The following is a 21,270-nucleotide window of genomic DNA, read 5'->3' as shown; positions in this document are numbered from 1 at the left end:
TGATTTCAGTTGCTCAGCATTGTTGCAGCAGATTGCAGTATTGTCTTCACCTCAACGCTTTGAATACATCCAATTTTTGCAGTGAAGAAGGTGCCAGTTACGGTGTTTGGCGTTAAAATGGTATTAGTGTGTGAGTATTGGGGAGCAAGTCTGTTGGACCTTTTGGCGCAGCCCACTGGAGGAACCCTAGAATTTTTACCATGTGCAGGGAGATGGTAGTCCCTGGGTTTCATTTATATCAATAGGCACACTTGCATGCAATTTTCGCAATGAACGAACAAGAGCTCAGTGCAACAATGCAAATGTTCCCTGAGTGCACTTTCATTTTTTGATGTGTACATATATATATATATATATATATATATATATATATATATATATATATATAATATCAAAACAGGGGGGTTGTGGGAGCACTCTAAAGGCTTTAAAGTATATATATATAAGTATAATAAATGCTATTGCATATGTACCCAAATAGGGGTTATTTTGTTACAAAGTTATGATCATAAAATTGATAAGCCACCATACCACGTCAAGGTAAACCCCGATTTAGCCCTTAGTGAAAAAACAGCGTTCAATGGACATTGATTACAGGTAATGCTAAAATGCACATAAAATATAAAACAAGTTAGGGACCGCCATTCGGGGTTTACCTTGACGTGGTATGGTGGCTTATCAATTTTATGATCATAACTTTGTAACAAAATAACCCCTGTTTTGGGTACATATGCAATAGCATTTATTATACTTATATATATACTTTAAAGCCTTTAGAGTGCTCCCACAACCCCCCTGTTTTGATATTGTATATTTAGCCAGGAGCTGTGGCATAGCTTCAGTGGTTGTAGCACCCCATACCCCCCCCTTTAAACTAGTGGTGATCCTATGCTTTTAAAATTGGGCGTTTGTTTTGGGAATATCTCTCCTTTAAAAGCCTGATTGCTGGCTGGGGAGGATTTAGCCCTTAGTGAAAAAACAGCGTTCAATGGACATTGATTACAGGTAATGCTAAAATGCACATAAAATATAAAACAAGTTAGGGACCGCCATTCGGGGTTTACCTTGACGTGGTATGGTGGCTTATCAATTTTATGATCATAACTTTGTAACAAAATAACCCCTGTTTTGGGTACATATGCAATAGCATTTATTATACTTATATATATACTTTAAAGCCTTTAGAGTGCTCCCACAACCCCCCTGTTTTGATATTATATATATATATATATATATATATATGATTGTGCACTGGGAAACTAAAAGATAAAAACTGTGCATCTCTGGCTATTGCATTTAGTTCAACTAATACTACAAGATCTGTACTGTAGTTTTATACAATGAAGTATATATAGTGATAGAATTACAATTACCCTTGTATTAGTTGTTCTCTACACTACAGGTATTTCAAATGTTCAACCCAGTAGCATAACTAGAGGGGGGCAGGCCCTGGTGCATAGCGCACAGCCATGCCCCGCCCCCCGCCGTACAGCCCGCATTTTCAGTGGCGCATGGGCTGCTGGGGGGGGCCCTGAGGGGGTGCGGGCCCTGGCCCCCTCGCACCCCCTGCTCCCCCGGTAGTTCCACCGCTGGTTCAACCTAAATATGTATTGACCATCAGTCTGAGATCAAGGCAGGTTAACTGGCTCCCAATTGACCATAGTGTGTATAAATGTTATTGGGACCTTAGCTCCACTGGGGCAGGGAGTGATGTGAATGTGTATAATCTATATAAATCACTGCAGAAATGTGTTGGCACAATATAAATACCAGGAAATAAATAAAGAATAACAACATTTTCATGCTATTTAAGAGGTCAGCTAAATGCACCACTTCACCTAATAATAATCACTCCGCTTAATTGTAAATATTTATTGTAAACAGAATAAAAAAATCACAATCAGTTTTGGAATTGAAAATCTTTTTCAGTTCAAATTTATTTTACAAATCACTATTGTGTCATAATTCTTCGTCTTGAAGGAGGAGAATCTACGTTTCCATATGTGTGTTGCATAGCTGGCAAAAAGTGGGATGGGTAATATGTAGCTGGAAACATGGCATCTTCTGGAAAACTGTATGCTGCAGTCTACAGAATATAAACAATATTGTTAACATGGTTCAGAAACAAAATTAATTTAATCCTAACAATGGGATATTAAAATGTCCAAAGTCACCTGTCATCTCTTTCCCAGAAGAACTTAATACACTAGTCATTCATAAATCCTTTGTAGGTCTAACCAGATATTAAAGCAGTGGTTCCCAGAAATGGGATTATTCGCTAATAGGATTCACAGCTGGGGGGGCCAGCCTGAAGGACAGTTAGTTTAGTGATGGGTGAATCTGACTGCTTCACCTCGCCAAAAATTTGTGAAATACCAAAAAAACGCATTGAAATCTATGGGCATTTTTTTGAGCGACAATTTTTGCTACGTTATTATGTTAACATTATGAAGAATCCCATTTTATACTGCAGAGTTTATCTGTTATCTGCTGTGTATCCTGTGACTTTTCTCCTTTTTCAGATTTAAATGGCTGCCCCCATGGCTACACAGCAGCTTGTTATATAAACTATTGTAGAGTTTCTGAAGCAAACACACCGGTTTTACCAGTGCAGCAGAACACTACATTATATTTTCATTACTTTAATAAACTTTCATTTTGGCAAAATTTGACAAATTGTAGTTATACACAAATGCGCTGTATTAAAGTGATACAGTCACAAAAAATGTTTACTTCTGATTTGATATTCAGCTGAATATCATATCCTTCTGCAGAATAGTGATGGATTGGAACAATAGTATACTAATCCTGAACCCCAACTTGCATATGAACTATTATAAACTATTATATTTGAAACATTTATAAAATAAATATGTTGTGGCTTAGATTATACAGAATAATATCAGCAATACGTATTCACATTGATTCAAAGTTTCTTGATTTGATTCACTTACCGTTAAAAACACACGAAAAAACGTCAAAAGAGGAAGATTGTGTAATGGTAAAATACTTTTAGGACAGAGGCACACAGGGTATTTTGTTACCCATGTGAAACTGTGCAAACAGGCAGGTGCCAAAAAAGTCCATGTGCCATTGCCAATGTGCTTTTATAATTTACAGCTATTAATAAGAATATGAAATTGAACAATGCATAATCAAGATTGGTAACATACCAAAGGTGGGTACTTGTAGAACATGGCATTCTTCATTTCAATAGGCAATGCACTTTGTGTATCAGCATCTCTTGCATTGACAAGGCGCATATACAATTCAGCATATTCCAGCTATTAAAAATAAAATCAGAGTAACATAAGAAACTGTAATATCTTATTACACTAAATTCAACATTAGTGAGCATAAGGCATCCTCAGTGCATATTTCTACTAGTGGTCAATGTTGACTCGCTCTTGCTCTGGCAGAGGCAGGGCAGTATGAGAAAACAATTTGTGCTGATTAAAATGTGGCAGAGATTCATAATTGGTATTTAAAATGTTTTCATAGGCTCTGTGATCTCATAACACTCCATTTGGTAAAATATGATGTTAAGAACTAGACTTTTCTGTAGTATTCCAATAACAGGGCAGAAAGCTGGCTATACTTTGCATCTTGCACCTACAGCAAAGCAGTCGCATGTCAGGATATAGTCGCAAGTATAAAGGAGCATGTTTCAGTGTAAGTACTTGAATAAATAGTATTTTTATTGGAATGCAATTTTGAGATTTGCACTGCACCCTGCAGTCATAATTAAATCTCTACAATGTATACGCATGTGCCATTATAATTTTCACCAGCTACTTTTGCAGTAAAAATAAAATACTGTTTACTGCTTACTGTTCATTGCAGTGGTAGGAATAGTTATGCTCTGAATATTATTTTTGAAGTCATTTTAAAAATTAGAACACTATTTCCCATAAATTATAAAAAGGTATAAATGTTGCCCAGTAACCCATAACAACCAATAAGATGTTTTCTTTAAGACAGGTGACCAGTAAATGCTATTTGCTGATCAGTTGATATAGGTGATTAGACCTGTAGCAAACGTTGCACCTTTTATTACGTAACCCCCTTTGGTTTTACATATATTTTACCAGACTTAGATTCCCAAATATAAAAATAGGCACCTGTGGTACAGCGTTAAGCGCTCCTGTTGTCAGGGAAGGTTTGACTGGAAGGATGCGAATTGGGACTTTCCACTGACCACTTATGACTCTGTTTTGGTGATCAAATATGTCAATTTTAACCCATCCTCGGGGGATTAGTTGGCTCACTTCATGGCCATAGGGATCATATCCTCCAGATGCCTGGAGCTCCATTATTAATGATATATTTGGCGAGGGTCGCACTCTAAAATAAAAATGAAGACAGAAAAATTTCACTTGGAAAAACTAAAATAGCATGGTAACAATCATTGTTTGCTATAGCACGTGAGTACTTACCTGGGCACAGCCTGTTTTGTGGCTAAAAGAGCTGTGTTCTGTCTCTTACTGTCATGGAATGTGGACAGAGCTGCTCCACAATAGACAGGGGGTAGGAGTGAAGAACTTCCAATCTCCAGTCCACCACTACTCAAGCTCACTGCTAATCGACATACCCGGTAAGATGGATCAAGCCCAAGGAGAAAATCATAAAATACAACAAAGCCAGAACTGTAAGGCAAAGATAATTTAGATCAAGTTAAGTCATAGTACAAAAAACACATCGACTGTAGCTACAACCTCCATAATATTTAACTGCCTTATTTAGTCAGATACAATTTGTCCACATACAATAATAGCCAACAGTGTCAGACTGGGGGTGGGGTCTGGGCCCCTAACCCCCGTCAACTTCAGGGTCTGGGCCCCTAACCCCCGTCAACTTCAGGGCCTACAACACCAGCTGCCCACAACCCTCCTCTATCCACCTCCCTCCCCGCCCCCGATGCAGGCAAACCTCATTTTCCTGCATCAGTCGGGACAGGGAAAGATCACTGATCACCGAGTAAGAGTGGATCTGGGCCAGATGAAAGCGGATCTGGGCCGGCAGGACCCACAGGGTTTTTTCCCAGTGTCCCACTAGCCCAGTCCAACCCTAATAGCCAAACCACACTGACACAGATTTCTACAGAGAACTGTGGACCAATGCAGTGCCAGGTTAGCGTGGTTTAAACACACAAAAGTGTGATCAGCCACATTATTACAGAGGACCACACAGATAACAATGATCTTATTGTTAACTCGTAAAATGACTGTATTTAAAATCTGAGATCAGTTGAGATCAAATGGGCAGGGCTTTGTGCATACTATAGATCAAATATGTCAGAAATATTAGATAAGGAATAGTTCTATTTAGATTTGAGCTCTATGGATGTTAAAATTAAATAAGTAAACCCTGCAAAGAAATAATGTATTTCCTTAACTTATTGTCACTGTATGTGTTTACATTAATCAGCTTGAAAAGTGAAGAATAGGCAGGGAAGACAATTCCAAGCTACTTGAGAATTCAGTCAGTGAATGTAGTGTTGAGTGCCATGTGTAACTAAGTATTTACATGCAGGATTTGTTTCTTTTATGCCAGATAAGCAGGTGCATTTGTATCTCAGGCACCAGGTGTCCTAGCAAGAATACAAGTGGGCTATGTCATGGCTTGTATTTGCAGCTCTGCTAGCTTCAGCTCTAATTGTTTACCCCAACCTATATCATCCCGGTTGCAATTTAATACACATTTCAGTACTATTGTAGTAATTAAATTACCATGAAGAAGGCAGGAGAATGTTTTGTTCTAGTAGCTTGGTACAAGGACCTTGGATAGAAAACAACACTGCGCTCACTAAAATTCTAAATTTGAAAAACTGGAATGGCATTTAAAGGGGTGGTTCACCTTTACATTAAATTTTAGTATGTTATAGAAGGGCCAAGCAACTTTTCAATTGGTCTTCATTATTTATTTGTTACGGTTATTAAATTATTTGCCTTTTTCGTCTGACTCTTTCCAACTTTTAAAAGGGGGTCATTGCCTACTACTTTTTATCACTCATCTTTCTACTCAGGCCTCTACTATTCATGTTCCAGTCTCTCATTCAAATCAATGTATGGTTGCTTGGGTAATCTGGACCCTAGCAACCAGATTGCTGAAATTACAAATTGGAGAGAGCTTAATAAAAAGCTAAATAACTCAAAAACCACAAATAAAAAATGTGAACCAATTGCAAATTGTCTCAGAATATCACTCTCTACAGCATACTAAAAGTTAACTCAAAGGTGAAGAACAACTTTAAGATTGGCACACACTTTTGGCTTTCGATGAAAGAGTTTCAGTTGTGGGTGACAGCTAGAAGAGAATGAGGCTCAGATAATTTTGGAGCGCCATATGGCCACATACTTCTTTGTGTGATAAACTTCATATCCTGAATAATTTCTTTTCTATGGGGGAAATGTATAGGATATTCTGTAAAATCACTTGTTCTCTTTATGTTCTAAACTGCAATAGTACCAACTTGCACATGTCGTTAACAATGACTAAAAATTGAATTTGAATACAAGGATTTATTGCTTTGATCTTGATATTGTTATAGGCAAGAGATAAGTAAGTGGGTTAAAAGACTACACATTTAAAGGGCAAGTCAACCCCCCATAAAAATGTGCATAATAAAAGAAAACATAATTGTAAGCAACTTTCCAATGTACACATTAAAAATGTTCAGTTTAATTGTAAAAACAATTGCTAATGAAAGCAACATTTGCTTAACTGCTGGTTGTTACGGTAGTTTTTTAACAAGGTTGCAAAAGTCCCCAGCAAGTCTGTTAATCAGCTGCCTTGTCTTAAGCTGGCCATAGATGTAAAGATTTTTAAAAGATCCGATCGTCATCGTGAGACCACGATTATCTCGAAACGAACGAATTGTCCATCAACTAAAAAGACCATTTGCACTGGGACCGACAAAGATTTTTTAACCTTGCCAATCAATTTTCTGACAGATGTCGGCCGGAAAATCGTAAGATGTATGATCGTTCGAATCCCACTAACCGCATGATAATTTCAAAGGATTAGTCGGACTTCCCTAAAATCGGTCTTTTGGCAAGAAAAATCTTTGCGTCTATGGGGACTGTCTGAGCCACCAGGACAGAGAATAGATAGGGACAAACACTGCTTTTAATAGCAAAACAAAAAAAAACATAGAAAAATTTTAATGAATGTATATAAGTTGCTTAAATTATGTTTTCTTTCATTAAGCCCAAAAATATTTTTTTGGTTGCCATTCACTTTATTTGATCTTCATACTGGAAACAGATATTTTTTATATAATAGAATAATACATTGTATTAGTACTATTTCTTTAAAGGTGTAGTTTGCCTTTTTGTTAACTTTTAGATTGACGTAGACAGTGATATTTCAAAGTTTGTGTTTTTTTAAAATGACTAATCTTTTGCTTAGCAGCTCTCCAGTTTGGAATTTTAGCAACCTGGTAGTGGTTTGAGCAAAAGCAATCATTTTTTGGGGAAAAAAAAGAAGAACATAAATAATGCTAAAACTATAAAAATTAAAACACAAAGACCCACTGAAAAGTTGAATGAATCAAATATCCTATAACATATGAGAAATTAGATTAAATGACAACTACCTTTTAATAAAAAAGCATTGATAATTAAACAAATGTTTGGTTATTTTCCATTTTTAGACACTTACATTGGATCATAGGGAGCAGGCTCCAACCCAATATTGTAGTCCAATAAATTTCTCACATGATTTGCTGTACCTGCCTTTTGTTCTTCCTGTGAAAGTATACATTTATTTATATTTTTATTATTATATTACTATATTAGTATTTTAAATTATTTTATTATTAGTATTTATTTTAATTTTATATCCTATATATATATATATATATATATATATATATATATATATATATATATATATATATATATATATATATATATATATAAAAAAACACTAGATCAGTGCACCCAGAGCACAAAATGGATGCCTAGGTGCTGGAACTTTAACATCAATAATAGCAAAGCAACAAAGAGTCCGCACAGGTCTTGAATGAACAAAAATAAGTGTAGTTTATTCACAGCAATAACTCAACACTCACAGGACTTGCTCTTAAAAAATGAAAAAAATCCTTTTATTGTGCAAAATTTACTTTGCACATAAGTCCTGTGAGTGCTGAGTTATTGCTGTGGATGTGCTTGCTGAACTACCACATGGCACCCAGGCAGTTGGTGCATTTTTTTGTGTGCGCCCTCCATTACCATGGAGGTAAAATGTACGGTATAATGAAACTATAGAATTCTTAATGAATCAGATGAAAATTGAGCATAGGACTGGCCAGATATGGGATGACTTTGACGTAGTTGGCCATCTTAAATATATTGCAACATATGGACAAACAATCCTTGTGTTGTTTAAAGGGTAAGGCATTTTTCAGTAGCAGTATGCACAAAATGTCTCTGTCTTAAATATATTGATAATGGGTTGAGTGCTGAGGACTCTTGTAATTGTCTATATACACACACACACACACACACACACACACACACACACACACGTATGGGACCCATTATCCAGAAAGCTCCGAATTACGGAAAGGCTGTCTCCCATTGACTCTATTTTATCCAAATAATCCAAAAATTTTAAAATGATTTCCTTTTTCTACGTAATAAAACTGTACCTTGTACTTGATCCAAACTAAGATATAATTAATCCTTATTGGAAGCAAAACCAGCCTATTGGGTTTATCCCAAAAATGAAAATTGAATGTAAATATAATCAAATATTCTGCATAATTTCTGAAATAATCAAGTTCACCATCCCCAGCATCGGTTTCTCTTCATTCTGTCTTCTTGCAGCAGTTGGGTGTTGGGTTGGGTGTGCAAATGTATTAGAGCTCACTCAAATAACTGATTCCAACTGATAAACTTGATTATTTCAGAAACAGTACAGAATTTTCGATTGTATTTAGAAAGTTTCTTATTTCAGTATGATGAAGCTTGTATTAAATTTTCAGTCTCGCAGTAGTTCCCCTTTAATGTTTACATGATATTCTAATAGACTGAAGGTATGAAGATCCAAATTATGAAAAGATCCGTTATCTGGAAAACCCCAGGTGCTGAGCATTCTAGATAACAGGTCCCATATCTGTATCTATACAGTTATTTTTTGACCAAAACTGAACATATGAGATTCACTGGGGCAGCCACTCGAATGGTCGTGTTAGAGCCGCTGCTACCTTATGTTACTGGTGCAATGGCAGCACATACACCAATCATTTTCTGTATATAATATGGTGAGTAGTTTACTCCCCTCTACTCATTAACAGGTCATATATATATAAAATGTAATGCATATATATCACTATGGACCGCAGTTACTGTACCATATGGTGGAATGCAGATGTTTGACGATTGGCACGCTGAATTCCAGCTGTTTTTATCCGCTTTTTTAGTCTTTGTATTTCCAGTTCTTGTTTTAAGACTTCCAGTTCTGCATTTAGGGCTTTTACATTTTTGTGAGTATGCTCTTTCACAAACCATGGGAACTGTACACTTTTCTCTGCTTCTAAAACAGTAAATTGAGAGTTACTGTAATATAATGACATTATGACTGGCCAGCCAGCTGTAGACAAAAATGTTGTCATTATAGTGTTCCAATTCAAGAGCTCAACAAAAATCTGCAACATTGGTCCCTAGTAAAATAGAAGATTAAGATAAACAATAAAACATATGTCATTTACATTCAGTCTTACTTTGATTTGCGCAGGGCAAAAAAATGGCCTAGTATTACTTATGCAAATACTATTAACTCTTGGAAGTATCCACTGTATTCTCCAGCACAGTTACTTCAAGGGGATAATTCAAGAACTTTAGGGGGTTATTTACTAAAACTGGAATTTATCGCATATTTTTATTAATCCAAGCACATCCACAATTTTTATCTTGTTTATGAATAAAATAACATGAAAAAGTTGGGTTGGGAAAAGACTTGATAAAATCGAGCAGAAACTCGAATCGTATGAATTTTTCGAATTTTTTACAGTACTTCATCCTCTAATCTTTTGTTCAAACCATTGCCTAGTTTCTAGGGGCTGTTACCAAAGCAATCAGAGGGGAGTGTAATCCCAACTCTCTATAAGTTTAAACAATGAAGACCAGTTGAAAATTGTTTACATCATATGAAATTTAATTTAATGTTCAATGTGAACTTCCTGTTAAAGATATCCACATATCGTAGGGTAACAATTATTTATTATATTTCTAGAGACATTATTTTTGTTTTGGCAATAATCAGAGGTAACTAAGCTTCAGCTACACCTTTATATATTTAAGTTAATCTCAGCTAACATTGCCCAATCTATTAGTTAAACATTGTTTATTCTTAGTTACCAGTTATAAGGTCACCTTACTGATAGCCCAGACAAATAAAGGAGTATTGCCCCAACAAGATGATTTTTTTAAATTCTGGCTGAGAATGAAGGCATATTAATGATGTTCCTAATTTCTTTATTTCTTTTTTAATTAGACATGTGCAGCACATTTTCACAGAAGCCAATAAACATATTAGAGCTGCACTGCTAACATAGTTGCCAAATTGCACCAGAGCAGTTGCACATTATAACCAATGGGAACGTTGCTTTCATTCTGTAACTTATAATAATCAAACTAATTTTAGATCTCTCTGTACACCTGAAATGGTGCAGAAACTAGAAACAAAAAAAAAAGCTTTAAATGAAAGCTGCAACTTAATACAGTGTTTTTTTACTCCTGGTTCTCTAAATGGGATTATAAAATGGCACATACTACTAGAATTTTTTTTACAAAAATGCTTTACTTATATGAAACTTTGTTTTGCATATGAGCTATATTTTTATAGAGATGTGCAGGGGTATATTTTCCTTTTAAAATAGTACAGTACAAGTCTATTATATTTTGATTATGACTTCAATGACACCCAAGATCAGTTCTTCACTAAAAACCACTCACCTAGCAAGGTTTTTAAAATCATTTTTCAAAATTTCATATTCTTTTGGATAGTTTTTGCTGTATTAAAGCTACCCATATATGTCTTTGTTGTTTGGGATGGTACTTTTTATCAAAATCAGATCTGAAGAGTGGAAGGTGTATTCTTCCTTTGTCATCTGATTGCCATCTCCATTAATTAAACAACAATAAGCCACATGCAAGCAATAACTGTAGATGATCTGGCCATTCATCCTTTCTCAGCCCATGTGTACATTAGTTCTCAATCAATAGGTGTTTCCTTATTGAATGTTTTTTATTCTTTCATATTATCTTTATATAAACATGCATGGAATTATGATATTTTGGATTCAGGATTTTCTGCTTGTGTCTTTTCAGAGACTTAGTTGATGGAAAGTAACCAATAATAGTTCTTGCATGTTCAGTTCTTACCTTGACTAATGGTGATGGTCAAATAAAACATTGCCATTAATTATGCCAAACCAGGGCATCTGGCCCTGAGCACTCGGATTGCTGATAATTGGCATGGGGGATTTTCAAAAGTGTTCTCCTAGGAATGGCATCATGAGCCACTGTGCTTGATTTTATGCTTGTACCACAATTTGTTCACTACACCTTTATTATTTTACAAATATTACCTCTAACTGAGGTCTTGGGAAGTCGTATATTCCTTTGCCTTTGAAGTTGTATTTTGAAAATTTGATCTTCCAGTTGCTGATTTTCCATTTCCAATGCAATTAGCTTATCGTTGAAGTGCAGGTTTGGATTCCCATAGCCTTCTTAATAAAGAATAAAACAATGTGAAACTAAGTACCTATACTGGTATACTGAACTCAGGCTACATTTAATAAATTACATACAAGTATATTACCACCATAACATTTTACAGAAGCTAGAAAAATTACAACAAAAACCGTATACTGTTTCTCCAAAAAACATTCACATTCATACTGACTCACGCACAGTAGGATCACAAGAGTGGCAATGCCTTTCACCTCACTAATTAAACTATGACAAATAATTTTACTCCCTGATTCAAAGCCTGCCAAATGTGAATCCGAAATGTAACACTATGCATAATTCATAATCCAGTCTTAGTAAGTAGCAAAGAACATTTAAAAGCAACAGTGATTAAAGTGACAGTCTAATAAAGTTTAAAAGCAAATTCAAATCAGCAAGCAGCCTACTTTTGTTTTTCTTTCTAACAGTCCGTAGGCGTTTTTCTCTCTGCTCCACCACTTGTGCTTCAGTTAGAAGGTCCTGCAGGTGAGCCAAAATCAGTTGATCATTTCCCCCACTCTGTAAGTAAGTCAGCCGTAAAGCACTGTGTACACACAGAAAAGCAAAAGATGTTTCAGGATTTTTCCAAGCAGTACAAGAAAGCTGTACATGCAAGGGAAGGCTAGTTATCCACTGCAGGCAATAGTAAGGTTTTGGCCACATGAGCAGATTCTGGGAGATTAGTCGCCCCAGCGACAAATCTCCTCTTCTTCGGGGCGACAATCTCAAAAGATTATTGCCCCAAAGAAGAGGAGATTTGTTGCTGGGGTGACTAATCTCCCCCAATCTGCTCAAGTGGCCAGACCCTAAACAGTATGGCTCATCTACTAGCAATGGTCAGATTTTCCCTAATGTACTAACCTTCAGCAAGCAATCAGAGATTTTCTTTTAGTAACTTTTCTGTAGTTGAGTAAACAAAGCGAATTACTGATTGGTTGTTATGGCGGCACTGTGCCGTATATCAACAGCAATGTACCACACTCAAGGGGAACAATTAATCAAGATGCAATTACCCATTGGGAATGAACAAAACATTTCAGATGTAACTTTAAGAGGCATTGTTTCACTTTTCTGATACCCCAGGCCAGTGCTCCTGTTATTACCTGTTAAACTGGGGTACTTTTTAGTGAGGGCCCTTTTTCTTCCACCATGCCAACGCATGCACAAAAAAACCCCAGCTTTTCTCTTAAGGTTTGGTTTTTCACTGGACTGCACATGTGCACCCACACAAAGAAAAGAATACGCAGAAGGAGGATTGCTCCATGGTGCTCGCTGAAATGAACAGCGGGCACCATGGAGCAATCCTCCTTCTGCGTATTCTTTTCTTGACCTTGACTATCTTGTTATTTTTCTTTTCTATTGTATGTGTTATGATTTCGTTACAACTATCTTACCTGTAAACAAAACCAAATAAAAACATTTGTGAAATGAACAGCGGGCTGGTGTAAATTTTCTTCTAACAGGTGAAAGAACCTAGGTGTCAGGAAAGTGATTACAGTCACTGAAAGGTGCCTAACACACTTCTCCCAGTGATATAGAGTTTCCTTCTAATAAAGGTACGTAATAACTGGCATACAGAAAAACTGATACAGTAGATGAGGACCTCTCCAAAAAAACGGCTTTCTTTATAATGTCTGTAATACATTACAGATGCAGAGAAGAAAGCCTACGCCTCTGTGTTAAGTCAACTACCACTGAAATGCTGGAAAATATAGTTCTTCTAGAGTCTCAGCAGTGGCTTTTCACTACCTTTGAACAAAGAATGAATACACTGTATATAGAAAGCTATTCCTGAAGAACAAAATATGTAATTAAAGGGAATGCAAAACCTAAAAATAAAATTTTGCCCAGTGAAAGAAAATGTACTTTTCAATATATCTTCCTAACTTATATGTCACTGTTTATCATGTGAAAACTTTATTGATGTGTATGGGGAAAAACTGGATGTAAATTTGGAGAAAATTTCACTATGAGATTTTCTTTTTCTTTTTCTCGCTGGACTGAATCTGTTCCAATGTTGAAAAATCAGCTGTTGTTCAGCAAAGAGGGGTCTGTTATTCAACTGGCTGATACTATAGAGCCACCAAAGCAGAGAACATAAAGGGACAGACAGATACTGCTTACTACAACAATTCTATTTATAAGTAACCTTCAAACCACCAAACATTTTTAATTAATATTAATTACATTTTCTTTCATTATTCAAATTTTTTATTTTGGGTTGACATTGTCTTTAAGTTATTCAAAGGCAAAATTATCTTTATAATTTAAAGGCTAAACCACAATGCAAGCTAAACCAAGCAAGCTAAACATTGCTTTACAATAGTATGGTAAAAACTAGAGAATGAAACAGGAAAAACAGAGGTCCCTGTCCGGAAGACCTTACAAGTTTAACACAATGTCGTTATCGCATGATGATCTTAGATATTCACCTGATTTCTGAGCATAGGTTGCCATATCCATAAAAGGGAATGTAGGTTGGCTGAAAAGATGGCTGCACTTTTTCTACTTTTCGAGAGGATGGAGTTTCACTTTGTCTGCTCTGATTTCTTCTCTTCCTTTAAATGAAAATTCAGAAATATATTAATTTGGAAAGTTTTTCACCTATAGGTTAATATTTCAATTCTCAGGGGAGGAAACTCATTAGCAATGGTAACAAATCTCACTTCAATAAATCAGACAATTAGAACTATAGAAAAGGGACAACAATCAGACAGAAAATACAAAACAGTACAAAGAGAAAAATGTTTCTGAAAAGCATTATATAGTTTGTCTTGGTATGTACTGATCCCTGAAGCCTTGTTGTGCTTATCTTCTGACTTTGTCCACTTCTGTAAGAAAATTTCCTGCACGGTGTAAAGATGTATAATATAGCTGCACTGTACACCAGTTTTAGAGGTGCTTAAACCCAGCATTGTATAAAGCACTGCGTATCTTGACAGCGCTATATAAATAAATGATGATGATGATGATATGCAAAGCAAGACTGTGCCCACGGCAACAGAAGGAGTTGGATTGGAGGAAGCAATACAGGTTTGGGACCTGTTATCTAGACTGCCTGGGACCTGGGATTTTCCTGATAATAGATGTTTCTTTCATTTGGATCTTTATCCCTTAAGTCCACTATGAAATCATGCAAACGTTAAATAAACCAAATAATCTGGTTTTGCTTCGAATAAGGATTCATAATATCTTAGTTTGGATCAAGTGCACAGTACTGTTTTATTATTATAGAGAAAAAGATTTTTTTTTTTTTTTAAATTTAAAATTTGGATTATTTGGGTTAAATGGAGTCTATGGGAGATGGCGTTTCCATAATTCAGAGCTTTCTGGATAATGGGTTTCCAGGTAAGGGATCCCATACATATGTATAAACTTTTGATGACTGGCAACCAAGGCAAGCTTGAAATGTATTATAATTTGTGTCATGTAGAGCCTTTAGCCAGTAGTTGCAAACACTTGTTTTTGAAGCTTTTATTGTTTTGAACCTTACCCTGCTAATAACATAGAACATTTCTCCAGCCAGAGCCGAGGTGCAGTGCTTAGGCCTAGCCTTTACTATCAAACTTGGTTTGGCTGCCAGACACTGAAGTGTTCCAGAATGACGGCTTCTGCCTGGCCTATCAATGTATCCCACCACCACTACTGGTCCCCAAAGCACCAGAAATTCAAACAGCAACTGAGTTATCAGTGGCACAAATGCTACTAAAGCAAAGAACAAAATATTTTAGTCTTGATGGATAGGATGGGGGATTTATGTTTTTAGTAGCAGCCAAGGTCCTAGATAACATTAATCTGCCAGTAAAATTCCTTCAAATCTTACATAGACTCCAAATGCAGCATGTCAATCTGTTGTTTCATGGCTGCTAAGAGAAGTTCATTCTTTTGTTCTTGAGCATTTAAATGTTTTAGCATTTTTTCAAGGTAGCTTGTATTCCTGTTTTGAGCTGTTATTTCATTCAGTCTCTGCACGATATCTAGAATGAAGCACAAGTTTGTTTAAAACTGTCAGAAACAGATGATAAAGTCCATTTCATATACTTTACTTATTAATCTAAAACTGTGATTGGAGCATTTTATTTTGAAAAAATTTTTACTGAAAAGCCGAACAGACGTAGCCCTTTCTGTATTGCATGCATGTTTTGGCAATTGTTATCTGCAGAAGCTTTATCTTCTTATTATCTTGGTTGCCAAAACCAGGGAAAGATATAACAGTGTGCAAACTTGTACAACAGTTTATAAATGTATACTGTATATATTAACACTGCTTCTGCCATTAGTGAAGGTGCATCAGACAGCAACTGAACAAGGCAACAATTAGTGCTGAATTTCTGGGGTTCTAACCAGAATATCAGCAATTCTACTGCACACAATGAATGATTTGACATTCGCCATACCATTGCGTTGTTTTTCTAGAACTTTATTTTGAGTCATAATTTCAGTTATTTGCTGTCTGTGAGCTTCTGTTAGATATCGCAGTTGTGCCTCGTGGTCTTTTGTCCTGCTGGATTCCACTGTAGGATTTTCATTAACCTGAAAGTACAAGTAAAAATGATCAATGAGCTGTCCCTGTAAGCAGTTCTTTCAGCTTGGCCTCCAGTATGAACTATTGATGGCAGAAAAACAGATTCCCTGCCAGGTCAATGGCCATTTTAGTCCTCTCAGGCACAAACATAGTACAGGTATAGGATCTGTTATCCAAAAAGAACCAAATTACGTTTAGGTCACCTGCCATAGACTCCATATTAATCAAATAATTCCAAATTTTAAACATAGTTTCTTTTAATCTGTAATAATAAAACCGCACCTTGTACTTAATCCAAACTAAGATATAATTGATCCTTATTGGTGGGGAAAAAATCCTATTTGGTTTATTTAATGTTTAAATGATTTTTGGAAGACTTATGATAAAATTAAAGCAAATTATCTGGGAAACCCCTGAGCAAGTCCTGAGCATTCTGGATAACAAGTCCTATACCTGTAGTGAAAAACAATTTCTATTGCAGATGCTGGCACTTTAAGTTTTGTTTGGGAATGGCAGTATCTGCCATATGAAGGGACTAGCACAATGGGAAGGCAAGGGACCACTGCAAATCTCCATGAGGGCCACAAATATAACCATATGCATTTAACCAATCGATTAAATCTTTCAGCTCATCCTCTATTATTGATAAAGGAAAGCTGCTCTAATATCCTCAAGGTATTGTTTCATGACAGTACAGTGAACAATCATAGGTGGAGGGTGGCTTTTTTGTTTGGGGAGGCTAAAGTTGACCAAACACAGACTAACTTAAAGAGGATTTCTATATTAATTATCAAACAAATAACTGACTTCAGTGGCAACTGTGCCAAAGTGCAAGGGAGTGCTTAATCTAATAAATACCCTCTGATTTGTTGTCTAACCGCGCATATAAGGCCACAACTATTACTGATATGGCAGCACTCATTGAAGGGTAGACAGTAAGGGGGTTATTTATGAAAATCTGTATTTTTCTGATTTTTTTAAATAAAAAAAGTCAGGCCAAACTAAAATACACGATTTACCCTTATTTATCAATGAAAAAAAAACATGTTTAATCCACATGGGGTGTGTTTTAGTTAAAAAAACAGCAGGGTTTGCAATGGCATGATAAGGGTTAATGTTGGTATGGTGGGAGAAGTTTAGGGAGAGAAAGCAGAAGAAATAGTGGTTTTATGAACATTTGCCTTCTTCAGGTCTGAAACAGGCATTATTTATGGCACTAACAGTAGAGAGTGTTGGAGGGCTGATTACCTCTGTGTCAGCAGCAGAAATGTAATAAATCTAACAGAAATTCCAGATCTCTGTGACATCTCCTCTCCATGCTGCTGGTTTTGCCCTCAAAGTCCAAGTCCCGGTGCAGGAATTGGATTGGTTTGTTGGAGGTTCAAAGCTAACCTCCAATCAAATGGCTCCGATGTCGTGCAGGGACTTAAACTCTCAGGGCAAACCAATCAGCATGGAAGTTTCCTGAATGAAGGAAGATGCCTGCTTGCAGTGACAGAAAATACATTCAGGACTGGACTGGGATTCAAAATAGGCCCTGGCATTCCTAGTAGAGAGAGGCCCAAACAGCCCCCAGCAGCCCAAGTAATAGTCACTTTCTATGGCATCTTACAGCAGCCCCTCTGGCATTTGTCAGAACCGACAGATTGCCAGTCCGGGCCTGCGATGGGCTCTTCAAACCTCTCCCCCCGCGTCTCATCACACAGTCAGCAAAGGTCAGGGAAAGGGGGTTGATATGTTTTTACCTCCGTTTTTTTTTTTACTTTACACTTTTAAAAGTGTCAGACAGGTTTGGGGAGTCCATGCTAGATTGAAATAATGGCTTTACTTTGTGCATTGGATATTTACATACTTTTGTAGTCTTCTCTTTTGGTGTTTCACTTATTTTATGGAACTTCGGTTGTTCTTCAGGTTTTCTTCTTAAATAGAGCCTGTTAACCTAAACAAATAAAGCCCATATTATGAACCATTTTGAGCCAGAATAAGTATTAATACAATTAACACACAACAGCCAAAGAAGAATGGTAGTTTTAGAGGGTTATTTATTAGATTTTTCCAGATTTATTATACCCTGACCCTGGAAATAGATCAAATCTGAAAATACTAAAACCTGTCAAGGTCATGTAGGAGTCAATGGCAGAAGTCCCTTGAACCATTTGAAGATGTTAATAGCCTTCATGATGGTGGTGTTTTTTTAGAGGATTTGCCCGAAAACTCGATCAATTCAAATTTTACTGATTTTTAACTTGAACTGGCAGAATCTATTTTTTTTCCATACAAGTTATTCCTTAAATAAGAAACCATTCGAGTTGTCAGTTCATTTGAGGTATAAAAAACATTCAACCTTTGATAAGAGTTCTAAACACCAAAACATACAGGGAGGGACTGATCCCCATCTCTGGCCTCCGACAAGAAGATGGTGAAGAGTTATACAGTAGGTCATGGGCAAGAATGATTTATTGATTTTAGAGTACCCACACAACAAAGAAGTAAAACGGTGGGTACATTAGGAAAGAACCAAACCATAAGTTGTGGTGGTGTATGAAGGTATGCTTCACATTTGCAGGGTTTGTGGAAGTGAGGTGAATGCATGACTTTATTCTCTGCAACTGACCAGTGTTCCTCTGTTTTTGTCTCATTATAAGGCCACTCCACTTCTCAGCATAATGAATGAAGAATATCAGAATAATAGTAAACATTTGGGGGCAAATTCATCAAGGGTCGGATATCGAGGGTTAATTAACCCTCGATATTCGTCTGGGAATGAAAATCCTTCGACTTCGAATATCGAAGTCGAAGGATTTTGCGCAAATAAGATCGAAGGGATAATCGTTCGAAGGATTTTAATCCAACGATCGAAGGATTATCCTTCGACCAAAAAAACTTAGCCAAGCCTATGGGGACCTTCCCCATAGGCTAACATTGGGTTTGGTAGCTTTTAGGTGGCGAACTAGGGGGTCGAAGTTTTTTCTTAAAGAGACAGTACTTCGACTATCGAATAGTCGAACGATTTTTAGTTTGAATCCTTCGATTCGAAGTCGAAGTCGTAGTCGAAGGTCGAAGTAGCCCATTCGATGGTCGAAGTAGCCAAAAAAACACTTCGAAATTCGAAGTATTTTTTCTTCTATTTCTTCACTCGAAGTTAATGAATTGGCCCCTAGATTTACATTACCTTAAGCATTTATGTTGGTTTGTTGTAGCAATCTTTTCAAACAGCTAAAAGGTATGTAAATAAGTTAATTGTACCAGCTTAATTTAGTTCATATGAGTATTGCTGGTGCTCTCCTGCAGTTGGCAGCTGCCCTTCGTAGGAAATACAAGGCTCAACACAGACATTTATTATTGCAGTGGTCATCTTAGAGAGAACTGCAGCAATAAAACATTAAGGGACCAAATGACCCCCAATGCATATGTATAAAAAGATAATCCTAGAACCTACAAAGACAGAGAGTAAATGAAATGATCATTTCACTTTATCTAATTATTTATATGGTTAACTTTTTATTTATGTTCAGCGGTTATAAAAAAGCAATTTTTTACAAACTGTATATCTACAGTTCCTAAACTACATTGAGTTGAATGAGCAACAATGGGAAACCTAGATTGCAGATATTAGAAATGTACAGCATCAGTCTCATTGTACCTACAATCTTCATGTAAGGGAAATGTATGCAATATTGTAATTATGACACTTTACCATTATGGAGAAGGCAAAATCGTGTATGAATATTGGTTAAATAAAAATTATTTAAAAAAAAAAAAGATAATCCTTTGTACTGATGAGCGAATCTGTCCCGTTTGTCTGTCAGTTTGCTAAACTGTGAAAAAAAAATTTCTTTTTCTTTTCTTTTTAGCAAAATAAATGTATATGGGCATTTTTATACAGCACATTTTTTCTGCTTTGGTGCTACCAAAGAAACATTTTTTACTTGGTTTCAAGTGTTTTTGACTGTCGTAATGAGAGAATCTGCAGAATTTAGCTTAGTGTCAGAATTTGCAAACTGGCATCAAAATTTGCTAAACTGCATTGAAGTTAATGGAAAGGTGATATTAAGGGGCAGATGTAAGAAGGGTCGAATATCGAGGGTTAATTAACCCTCGATATTCGACCAGGAACTAAAATCGTTCGACTTCGAATATCGAAGTCGAACGATTTAGCGCAAATCCTGCGATCGAACGATCGAAGGATTATTCGTTCGATCGAACGATTAAATCCTTCGAATCGAATGATTTTAATACAACGATCGAAGGAATATCCTTCGATCAAAAAATCACAGTTTCGAAGTTTTTCTTAAAGAGACAGTACTTCGACTATCGAATGGTCGAATAGTCGAACGATTTTTAGTTCGAATCGTTCGATTCGAAGTCGAAGTAGTAGTCGAAGGTTGAAGTAGCCCATTCGATGGTCGAAGTAGCCCAAAAAACACTTCGAAATTCGAAGTTTTTTAAATTCGAATCCTTCACTCGAGCTTTGTAAATCTGCCCCTAAATGCTTTTTTTTGCTCTGTTTACCACAACACACGTGACCTACATTGTTAGAGGACCTCCTCTTCTTTCTTTTTTTTTTTAACCTCAAAACTGTCCTCATGATGAATATTTGGCATGGTATCGCTAAATTTTTTGCCAGTGCCAAGACACGTAAATTTGCAGAGAAAGCAGACATATGCTCTTCTCCAATCCTTTACTCAGCGGCAACTGCAACACAAGTACAGTTTGCTTCACTTTTTGGTTACCTAAAAATCTGCTTAGAGTCAAGTACAACTACATGTGCAGATGTAATTATTAAAAAGAATGAAAAGCTATTCATTTTCTAATGGCGAGTAATTTTTCTCCCAAATTGTTACACCTGGGCAGTATACCATTCTGAATTTGTACCAGCCAAGTCTGATCTCAAGCAAGTCTGTACTGTATTGTCAGTTAAGTACAGGACAGGAGAATTGCTGGCAGGAAATAAAAGAACACAGATGCTTTTATTTAAGGGCCTATTTATTTATGGATGTAGCAAAA

The 21,270-nt window shown here is 36.4% G+C and overlaps 1 protein-coding gene across 1 annotated transcript in view; it reads right to left on the bottom strand.

Moving 5' to 3' along the window:
- Positions 1-1,857: 1,857 nt before the first annotated feature.
- The window catches only part of LOC108713489 (coiled-coil domain-containing protein 17), a 21,919-nt gene continuing 2,506 nt past the window's right edge, over positions 1,858-21,270 (bottom strand). Inside the window, exons 2-13 of the mRNA XM_018257055.2 lie at positions 18,116-18,202; positions 16,136-16,271; positions 15,562-15,715; positions 14,171-14,296; positions 12,146-12,282; positions 11,597-11,737; positions 9,359-9,540; positions 7,663-7,748; positions 4,437-4,646; positions 4,122-4,344; positions 3,174-3,284; positions 1,858-2,086 (exon numbers count right to left, since the gene is read on the bottom strand). Coding sequence (XP_018112544.1) covers positions 1,952-2,086; positions 3,174-3,284; positions 4,122-4,344; positions 4,437-4,646; positions 7,663-7,748; positions 9,359-9,540; positions 11,597-11,737; positions 12,146-12,282; positions 14,171-14,296; positions 15,562-15,715; positions 16,136-16,271; positions 18,116-18,202 — 1,728 coding nt within the window. The 3' untranslated portion in view covers positions 1,858-1,951. The remainder of the gene's footprint in view (positions 2,087-3,173; positions 3,285-4,121; positions 4,345-4,436; positions 4,647-7,662; positions 7,749-9,358; positions 9,541-11,596; positions 11,738-12,145; positions 12,283-14,170; positions 14,297-15,561; positions 15,716-16,135; positions 16,272-18,115; positions 18,203-21,270) is intronic.

Source organism: Xenopus laevis, chromosome 1L (assembly GCF_017654675.1).
Source record: "Xenopus laevis strain J_2021 chromosome 1L, Xenopus_laevis_v10.1, whole genome shotgun sequence".
NCBI lineage: Eukaryota > Metazoa > Chordata > Amphibia > Anura > Pipidae > Xenopus > Xenopus laevis.
This window is presented reverse-complemented; position numbering and strand designations above follow the sequence as displayed.